The 10,349-nt window shown below is 38.9% G+C and overlaps 4 protein-coding genes across 4 annotated transcripts; 1 reads left to right on the top strand and 3 right to left on the bottom strand. All coding sequences in view use genetic code 12, as the record gives it.

Moving 5' to 3' along the window:
* Positions 1-1,356: 1,356 nt before the first annotated feature.
* Positions 1,357-2,905, bottom strand: RJT20DRAFT_119391 (uncharacterized protein; the record flags this gene model as incomplete). Its single annotated transcript, XM_064915894.1, has 2 exons — positions 2,079-2,905; positions 1,357-1,973 (listed from the first exon to the last, which is right to left on the bottom strand). Exons 1-2 carry the CDS (start codon positions 2,719-2,721, stop codon positions 1,357-1,359), a joined length of 1,260 nt encoding a protein of 419 aa, XP_064773632.1. The 5' UTR covers positions 2,722-2,905.
* A 642-nt stretch (positions 2,906-3,547) lies between these two features.
* RJT20DRAFT_48039 (succinate dehydrogenase assembly factor) lies at positions 3,548-4,080 on the bottom strand. The gene has a single exon (XM_064920315.1). It carries the CDS (start codon positions 4,013-4,015, stop codon positions 3,566-3,568), a length of 450 nt encoding a protein of 149 aa, XP_064773631.1. The 5' UTR covers positions 4,016-4,080; the 3' UTR covers positions 3,548-3,565.
* A 500-nt stretch (positions 4,081-4,580) lies between these two features.
* Positions 4,581-5,738, top strand: RJT20DRAFT_128819 (frequenin). The gene has a single exon (XM_064917356.1). The coding sequence runs from the start codon at positions 4,989-4,991 to the stop codon at positions 5,562-5,564; it is 576 nt and encodes a 191-aa protein (XP_064773630.1). The 5' UTR covers positions 4,581-4,988; the 3' UTR covers positions 5,565-5,738.
* A 16-nt stretch (positions 5,739-5,754) lies between these two features.
* Positions 5,755-8,415, bottom strand: SWI6 (transcriptional regulator). The gene has a single exon (XM_064920314.1). The coding sequence runs from the start codon at positions 8,170-8,172 to the stop codon at positions 5,962-5,964; it is 2,211 nt and encodes a 736-aa protein (XP_064773629.1). The 5' UTR covers positions 8,173-8,415; the 3' UTR covers positions 5,755-5,961.
* Between the last annotated feature and the right edge of the window lie 1,934 nt (positions 8,416-10,349).

Raw genomic sequence — 10,349 nt, 5'->3', positions numbered from 1 at the left:
CATCCCTTCTCTGTTTTAGTGCAATCTAGGAAACTTGGCGACTTGTTAACATATTTCCTCCAATGATGCTCTTCCTCCTGTGTATTTTCTTGGGGCCAGCATACCCAATGCACCATGCACCATTCTTATAGTTGTGGTATCACCAAAGGACCATATTGTTGAAAAATGGTGAATATTTTTCACTATATTGTGTGCTATCCATAGAGACATAACCCGATTAAAGACCCAAATCCTTGGTATCTTGTATACTAATATTGATAACCGTGTCTCTGTGAAGTGATTAATTGCAACTTTAATGGCCATTGCAACACGGCAAATCGCGGTTTGTTTGGATTTTTTTTCTTTCAATTTAAGCATTACACAACGAATAAACTTTACTATGAATATCGTGATTTTGCTATCACCCTTCTCCTATTTTGACTACTATTATAATTTTTTTTGTATCTTGGCGTTGAATGGAATAATTTCAGATAATCTCCAAATCTTTTAGCATTAACTCTATGGATACACTGAAAAAAAACTCGTGCCTACTTTCTAAGCCATATCAACATTCATGAATTTTATTTAAACTGTTTAAGGGTCAGTACAGTGTATGCCCTGGGTTCGTAAAAGCCACCTCGTATGTAACCTCTAAGGCTTTGCACCCTCCTACATCACATGTAGCAGCACATTAATGGCCGCATCTCCTAGTACAATTTCTGCGTCATTGACGTCAGAAATCAAAACAACTGGTACCCAAACCGGCATTTGGTAATTGGCATGCTTTGTATTCTGAAATAGGAAATTCGCCAAATTCGAGATTTCAAATCCAGTAATAACTCTTTTGCAGCCTATGCTTTCTGGGTAGTTGCAAAGTGTATGGATGTTGTTATCGTACTACTATGAGAATTCAAACTATGCGTTTGAGAAGGATTTTAATTTTCAAATATTAAAAATTCGTGTTTATGTCAATGCCGACTTTTATAGCAAACTTTGCAAACTAATTGCAAATTTGTGCTTAATTTATAAAATCGATATTTAAACGTATGCCTTATACTTAATATTCGCCTAGATAGTCATTACTTTGTATAAACAACGATGAACTTAATAATATTGAAGCTGTTTTAATATAGCAGCCCTAAATGAAGTTCTCCACTCTTCTTCAATTATTTAATTCATAATTTAATTCATCATGAATTGAGCAAAGCTATAAACGGAAAGTATATAAACGGAAGTAATAATTACAGATTGTATTAATTACTCCAAATTATACATTATTACATCGTAACCTCTTAGATTGTCTTCTAGAAAAACCTGTTCCGGATTCATATATCAACAATCAGGTATTCTCAATTCTATGTATTCAAACTCCTAGTCCTAATCAATATTCAGACCCCCTTGCGCTTTCAAGATTCTAAGTAGTTCCAAGCCTTGGAGCAATTCTTTCTCAGCCGTGTCAATATCATCATAGTTTAACGCGGATATCGCGAATTTTGCATGCTTTTGAACTTTGCTAATCTGCTCAGAAGTATCGACTATTGCAGCAATATTTTCTTTCGTAATATGATGATGCGGGTGCTGAGCTGCTGTAGTAACAGAAGCCTTCCTACTGGTAGAGACCAGTGAGGTTCTTCTTTTCTCTAGCCCTGGAGGAAAAACTTGTATTGAGGAACTCTTGTTTATGTGAGTGATATCGTCATCGGGCAAGTACTTAGGAGCACCGGGTAATTTGACATCGCTGTTAGTATCACTGTCATCTGGTGCGAAGTGAGGTACACCTGGTAAAGAAACATCAGCATCGTCGGTGGGCTCTTCGTCATCGAGGAATGAAGGTGTTTGAGGCAAGTCTTCGGCGGTATGGCCGTTGAGGTCTTTGGCGTCCTCAGCATCATCAGGAAGGAAATTAGGTGCTCCTGGCAACTTGAAATTTGAGTCTTTCTCCTCAGGGCTGGAGATATCTGCAAGCACAGTAGGGACTCCTGGAAGCTTCAAACCTGTACTTTCATGTGTTGGATCGTTAATAGCGGCAAAGGAATCATCTGGAGCATCCTCTTTTTGTTCCGCATCTTTCGAGTCCCCAGATTCCGGATCTTGAGGACTGTCTCCTAATGCTTCCAACTCTTTATTTAACTCATCCTCTAAATCTTGTTCATTGATTTCTTCACCTTTGAATGGAATTTCATCTTTAATCAATTTCGACAATTGAAACTTCAAGATCTTGATTTTTTCCTTATTAAGTGTTTCGAATTGCTTAGAATCTGATGCCTTACCACCGGTCAATTTGGACCAGTCGACAGAGGGGTCTTCGTTATTAGTGAAGATACTGAGAAGTGACAAGAAGTTGAGTGTGGCCCTAAATTTCCCCACCAAAGCAGCTTTATTGGTCGTTCTTGAGTAATTGCTCAAACTCTCAAGACACGAATTGAATAACTTGTACGAAAACGACAATACCACACTTATAGCAAGCGATTTCTCATTAAGAGCCTTATGAAGAGACTCATCTTCTGTAGACTTCTTAATGGATTCCGTGTCGTCCAACAATTGGATAGTGAAAACCTCAATATCCTTCGATGTTGTGTGCAATTTATTCACTAGAATGTACTCCAAGACGTAGATCTTGCAATAATAGCTGACAATCGGGTTCACCGAGTGCAATTCTACTGACCTAGCAATATATGGCGTTACTGATTTATCAGCTTTTAATGACTCGGGAATCGAGTCTAAAGTGATAGAAGAAGCCATTGAAAGAAGCAAATAGTATTAAATCAACTTCCAGAGTCACGCTAGATCAATTAAGACAACGAATATCGATCTCTATACTATCTTTTACCTAAAGAACAGTCATCATCAGTAGTTGTGAATTGTGAATATAAGTGGTTTTTGATATTAGGGGAAGGGTGTGTATATAGGACGAAGATATGGGACACGTGACAACAGTTAAAAGAGACAGAGGGAGTCATTTTGGTGTGGTGGGGGAAAGGGAATGGAGATATTTAAAAGGTGAAATATGGATATCTAGGTTAGTTTGAATAGGCTAGAGGGGGAGAGTAGACGGTAATCTGAAAATTTTCATAATTGTAAAAAAAAAGAAGAAAAGTAATCCAAATGAATTAAATGATGAACGACGTTCATTCAATGTGGATCATCTTGCTATACGAAATCTTTTTGTTGAGACTGTTATAGACAACTTATAAAGGCATATTTCCGTACAAAGACATAAGGGATTTACAATCAGGGAGAAACCAGCACGAGAATTCTCTAACTTTATTCTTTCTTCTTCTATTCAGTCTTGATATTACATTGATATCACTTGACACAGTTGATACTATATCCCATATGACGTAATGTCGCATTTTGCAACTAATACATACGACATTTTCAACTATACCAATACTCTAAATCTCTTGCTATGTACCAATAGTCGAACGAATGAATGCATTTTCTATATAGATAATTTGTTAATAAATAAGACGACAAGCTCAGAAGCTACATCTGCTAAAAAAGTCATTAAAATAGCAGCGGTTTGCCTCCACGGGGCACTTTTTACATGAAACTCTCATCACCGTCATGATGAATAATGGACTTTTCATTTCTCCTTGGGGAAGTCCAACTCGGGCATTCTCAAGATCTCCTTCTCTTCATTTCTTGCATCATTTTGCAACATCTGCAATATCTTGGAATCCTTCCATTTGTCTGGCAAGGGCGTCACATCGTAGTTTTTGGTGGCCCAGTAATAAATGTCCCAATCAGGTTCGTCCAACAATCTGTCATATTCATCCAATTCCTCTTCGGAGAATGTTTGTAAGTATTTTTTGGCAAAACGGGACAACAAGAGATCGGATTCCAAAATACCTCTCTTTCTGGATTGATATACCAATCTTGCTCTCTTGACTTCTATGGTTTCTCCTGTTCTAATGATGGGTTGAATTCTCATTTTGACGGTATTATCAATAGGAGGATTCTGGGGCTTGCCATGGTTGGCCAAGGCTCTGGCAGATGAGACAAAAGTTCTTTTTTGTGTAGTACTTCTCAACATGTTGTATTTGTGTCTTCTCTAATGATCTTTATCACCACTTATAGATACTCTACACTAGGAATAATACACATAGAATATCCTAAAAGGGCACCCCACCAATGATTTTCCGATTTCTCCATACATTGAAAATTGGCGTGTCGTGTCTGTACCGATAGAATTAATTCTAGCTACAAAAGAGAGAGACATTTTTAGGTTAGCGTACTGTATTCTTAGGTTATAAATGTCGTATCATTTGTATCTCATCATCTTTCACGACAAAGCCCACGTCGTAGATTAACGTCGTAGATTATATAAGAGTGTATGGACATTGTCCATAGTAACATAGTGAAAGACAAGACAGAGATATGATGATTTTTTTACTCAGATTTAATGATTCTCAGATTTTTCTCCTATTAATAGCTAAAGTTTTACCCACTATGGTATTTCTCGCATTCGATTCTTATATATATAAAATAAACCTTTACTTTTCATAACCTACTATATTCCACCCTCCAACTCCCCATATTACTACTTCTTAAGAGCAGCTCTCTTCCCTCTTCCCTCAATACACAATATCCTACATACACCACCCTCAATGCACGATTGATTAATTTGCGACATTGCGACATTCAATGTCCTGTTCCATTTCTGACACTAACTGTTTATTAGTGTTGTCTTGTCCATGTCTTTATTGATGGATTGCTATATATTGAACTGTAAGAGTACGAGATATACACAGCGGCAGACGGTTGGTAGACGGCACTCCAACAGAACCGGTAAGCTGTAAATTCCACTACATCCGAACTTAACAAAGAATACCATAAAGATCACGACTAGATCTGTCATATACAACTTAATCATCATCACTACTACAGTCATTATTTCACATTATACTCTGGGTCTTGGGCTTTCTTCTTGTCTAGAACATCAGTTGACGTATCCCTGACCAAATAACTCGCTAAAAAACCAATAATAAATAACCAAATCCTACTCAATGGGTAAGGCCGTGTCGAAATTGTCTAAGGACGATTTAAAGTCTCTCCGTCAAGCAACATACTTCGACAAAAGAGAACTTCAACAATGGTACAAGGGATTCATACGTGATTGTCCTTCGGGACAGCTCTCAGAAGAAGAGTTTTCCAAAGTATTTAAGCAGTTTTTCCCCTTCGGAGATCCGGCGGACTACTGTCATTACCTTTTCCAGGTGTTTGACGTCGACAACTCCAAATACATCGATTTCAAGGAATTCATAATTGCACTCAGTATCACGAGTCGAGGGTCGGAGGACCAGAAACTCAACTGGTGTTTCAGACTATACGATCATCGAAAGCTTGGCAAAGTTGGCTACAAGGATATGCTAGTGGTGATTCAAGCCATCTATCAAATGGTAGGGACCATGGTCGCCTTACCAGAAGATGAAAAGACACCAGAAGCTCGGACCGAAAAGTTCTTCCGTTTGTTGAATAAGGATAAGAATACCGACACCATTAACCTTTCCGACTTCAAGAAGTTGCTGAAACTCGATCCGACGATCTTAAATGCGTTGAACACATACGAAGGATTGGTATAGATTTCGCTACGAAACAAAGCCAGCCTCAACATCTCAAATAACGGTATAACACAACATAGCAGATATAATAAGAGACAATTCCAGGCATCTGCTCCCAAAACTGTTGAACTTGTCTTAAGACGTGTTCAATACATTTATTATTGTATATTAGTTTCTAGATAATATAAAACAACTTCTTTCGAATTCAGTTCAAAGTCAAAGTTATGATAACTATCATTGCAAACACGGCCAGAAACAATTCAACCGTTGGGTCTAAACATCATTAATGTCAACTTAATAGTCTAACTCAAGTTTTTCCTTGTATTACTATACAGTGTACTTATACAAATTTTAGAAACGAATAATAATTAGTTGAACTGAACTGAATTTGAACACCTCACCTCACAATCTATAATATTTATTGCTGACCCTCTACCGCTTGCAAAAGTCCATCCAACAACTCGTCTACCTCATTAATGCCCACTCCGGTACATATACTGACAACCTTCTTGAACTTCGATGCCAATTCACTGTAGTCAAGCAAGGTGTTCAATTCGTTCTCGATCTTGGCGTTGATCTGCTTGTACGCATTAATTCTAGCTTTGAGTATAGGAATTGGTTGTAACAGTTTCAAGAGCTCTTCGTTGTTTCTTAAGTCATCGACGGATTCACCATTGGCCAACTTCTCGTACAAAGGCTTGATCACAAAAGGCTCATCGGCATCGAATTCCCGGCTGTCGGTTTCAAGTTCTTCTCCTCCCTTGATGGATGCCATCTCCTGCTTCGAGAGCTGTAATTTGTCCGATATATTGGCTGTCTGAAGTTTCAAATTATCCAATTCGATAAGTTTCTCAGTCACCTTTTTCGTCAAGAAACGATTATTAGCTGTAACGATTGTTGCATCGTGTAAAGACTTATTCAAACTTATTATCTGTTCTCTCTTGGCATTCAAAATGGCTTCATATTCCACATTCGTATTGGCAAGCAAATGCTGTATACTCAGGAAGATCTTATTTGATGAGTTGATACCGTTATCAATGTCATCTGTAAGGTTGGACAGTGGTGGGGTTATGGATTTAGGATTCTCGATAGTGGCGATCTCTCCGTTAATGTCAAGTCTCTTTTCTAAAAATTCCACTGAAGTACGAATCAACTCAAAGATGTAGTCATCAAATTGATCTTTGGAGTCAGGTTTGGAAAGGTCCTTTACTATGTCAAAGTCAATTGGTTTGACACCCCTTTTGTTCGATAAACTCACATCAGCTCCAAGTTCTAACAAGATCTTAACGAACCAAGTGCTCTCATTTTCTGCGGCCAAATGAAGGGCGGTATTTCCATTCTCTTCGTCGCGGGTATTCACGAGCTTCGTTCTAACTTCGTTAAGGAGTTTGCTGTCTGTAACTACATATTCTATGATCTTCTCACAGTAAAATTTGCTGCTCTCAACCTTCTTTGCTGATTGGGAGGCCAAGTGGTGCAAGAAAGTCCATTTCTTGTTATCATAGAGCCAAAGATCCGGATAGAGCCACTTTTCCAATAATTGCTTGAAATTTCCCTTTTCCATAGAATTAGTAACCTGAATGGCCGAAATCAAAGGAGATTCTCCATCTTGATTTCCTCTCACCGGAGAGTTAAGGCCTAGCTCAATGAAGCCTGCTACAAGGTTGATCAGTGAAAGTGTAGATGCAAAGTGGAGTGCAGTCTGGCCTTTAGTGTCCAATGCAAAGTCCATGTAAACGCTTGGTGAATGCTTTGACAAGATGGGTTGGAAAAGTGACTTTAATTCGGGCAATGTAATAGCACTCTTGCTTTCATCGTCTCTTCTGAATACCTCGCTCAACTTAGTCTTCAATTCGTTGGCCAATTCCGTATCGGAGTCTCCAATAGGATTGAGAGTATATGGGTAATTTGTATTCTTAGCAGCGAGTCTATCCACAAGGTCATTGTGAGTAGCTGGTTTTATATGGTTGTTTTTGTCGTTGACACTGTCGCCATTTTGGAGACTGGACTTTGAGTCAGTTTCATCCCTGGTGGTACTTACACTTCCAGTTTTCTGTTTCTTTGTTGGACTACCCATCAAACTGGCATCTTCTTCTTCATCACCGTCGTAAAATCTCTTGTTTGTCTTTGGAAGTTTATCGAAGTCATGGACATCTACCAAGAACAAACTCTTTGTGAATTCGTAGATATCGAATTTGAGAGCCAACGACACTGCCTTATCGTAGGGAATCCATAATCCACGTAAGGTATAGTTTTCATGTTTACGAAGATCAATGTAGTGGTTATTCTTACCAGGACCGGAACCAGCACCCGAGAATTGGATGTTAGAGAGAATCTCGTTGGATAAGTAGTTTTCTAACTGGCTTTCTGTGAAGTGGTTCAAACGAAGGAGAATGGAAAAGAGCTGGGTTACGTTGACGTACGAATCCTGGACTCTTCTGAGGACAACGAGTTTGGAATCGAACTTGGAAGGTCCAACTTGGAGATTCAACGTGAGCTGGATCACCTTATGGCCCAGGTAGATTGCTGAAGATACTTGCGCCACGCTGGACGTGGAAAGATGGGTATCGTTCAAACGATGTTGGATGGAAGACGTGGTGAGGTCTCCTATGTTCAACGGGGATTCCATGGCGAGACTTGATATGTTGAATTCGGTAAGGAGTATATTAGGAATATTAGGAAAAAAGTAAAAAAGTACGAGTACGACACGCTATGGTATGTGCTCGTAACTGAATCAGGAACGTCAAAGATGAGACTTTGAATAGGGTTTGTGATGATTTATGATACCCGAGATCACGATTTGAGTGTAATTATTTCCAATCGGATTATTTGGGCGGTTGACCAATGGCGGTAACGAACGAAAGCTTTATGGTTATTGGTGATACCGACTTTCAATAGAAATGAGCGTGTTCAACACGATTTTCAGCGGCTAATATTCAATTTCAATACGGTTTTGCTTCTCTTTCCAGAGACTCGTTTGATTATGAAAGTTTCCGAATTTCAGCCAAATCAACAAACCAAACCAAACCAAATTTCAAACAGACAGACAAAATTACACAGACGACGATCCGACTTTTCTTCCCGCTGGTAGAGTTTCCTATTTCCTAGTAGTGGGTTATGTGTTTACCCGATTTGTTTGACGTCTTTGTTGGAGAAAAATCACTTCCGCTGTCACTGATAACTTCTTCTTGTACTGTTTCTTATTTACAACCAAGAGAACGCTCCCCGATCGAGGACTCCCGCACAAACGCTCACTGAGAACACAAAAATCTAAAAAAACGTGAAGGAAATTGTAATTTGCGGCAGACAAATTGTTCCCAAACAGGAAATAGTTGGCAGAGAAAAGGTGAAATGGTGAGGGAGTGAAAAGAGTGAGGAAATATGACAGTAAATGAAGGAAAGGAAGGGCAGCAGAAAGGGGAAAAATGGGAAAAATGGGAAAAAATGAGGGAAATGAGAGGGAATTGAGAGGGAATTGACAGTGAGAAGTGAGGGAGAAATCAGAGAAATGAGAGAAATGAGACAGTAACAAGAAATAAAATGTGAGCATAGACGTGTCCACGCGTTGGGAAAAAAGATTCAAGAAATGGAGGAGTGGTGGCTATTTAATAGTAAGAGAGTGTGGTATATGATGGACCTAGTCACTAGGTCGTATGTAATGATATTGGATGTTATATAAAGTGAGGAGTTGACCTGGGTATATATTAGTGAGAGGGCTGTTTAATAGTAAGTAGGTGGTATGTAATAGAGATAGATTGGAATAGTCTGTAGTATACAATGGAGAGAAAGTGGAGTAGAGGAAAATATTGGTGAGAGGGCTGCTTAATAGAAAGTAGTGATATAATAATGAGAGACAGAATCAGTGGGTAATATAGTAGTATATAACGGTGAGACGTTGTTGTTGTGGTGGTGTATGTGTTCGACTAGTATATTATGTTTATATAAGTGAGAGGCTGGCCTTGGAAAGCGGTGGTATGTAATGGTGAGAGATTGGAATAGTAGATAGGTTTGTGAGAGATGCGTGTGCCTAATTAATCATCAACTCAAGGTGGGGGCCTGATGTGGATAATACTGAAGGTAGACGTGTTGTAGGAAAATAATTAAAGTCGTTAATAGAACGATGAAACACGAGTAGACACTTCTCTGGTGGGAGATTTATGAAGAGAAGACGAACATGACGCGTAGATCATGAAGCTATCGAATTGCATAAACAGGTAGGGAGAGGGAAGAATAGAGACAGCGTCGTACTTATCCTGCCTTAGCAAGAAAGATGATTACTCTCTAATCGGTAGCTTTGCTGGTGAACCCATGTCTGCAATATATCATTTACTCATAGGGCTTCGGTTGATGTAGCTCACAGAGGAGGCTGGACAGTCAAATACAATTTGCTAACTGCAATCAAGATAATAGAGGAGGCTGGACAGTCAGGTACCTTGGGAGCTAGAATTATCCGAATTTCCTCTTTTCATATAATTATTTTGATTGCAGAATTGGAAACATAAAACTAACTGCGGAGGAGAGGCATAGGAGCCCAACTTTTTGCAACCGTTTTGAAGTTCATTTCCATTATGTCAATCATGTAGCATGTAGCAGCATAACTGACTTAGGGCAGACGTGCAGCAAGTTCTAACCAACTAGTTCACTTCCGCATTTTACAGATACTGTAAAGACATGACTCTATAGCGATTGCAAATTCTGATGGTAAATCATGATATTGCTTTCATCTGAATACCCAAGTCCACGCCACAAGAACACCAATAATATTAAATAACACAATTTGCGATCAAATCAGAAATCATATAATAA

The sequence above is a fragment of the Scheffersomyces xylosifermentans genome, assembly GCF_036884685.1.
Source record: "Scheffersomyces xylosifermentans strain CBS 12540 chromosome Unknown RJT20scaffold_5, whole genome shotgun sequence".
Lineage (NCBI taxonomy): Eukaryota > Fungi > Ascomycota > Pichiomycetes > Serinales > Debaryomycetaceae > Scheffersomyces > Scheffersomyces xylosifermentans.
This window is presented reverse-complemented; position numbering and strand designations above follow the sequence as displayed.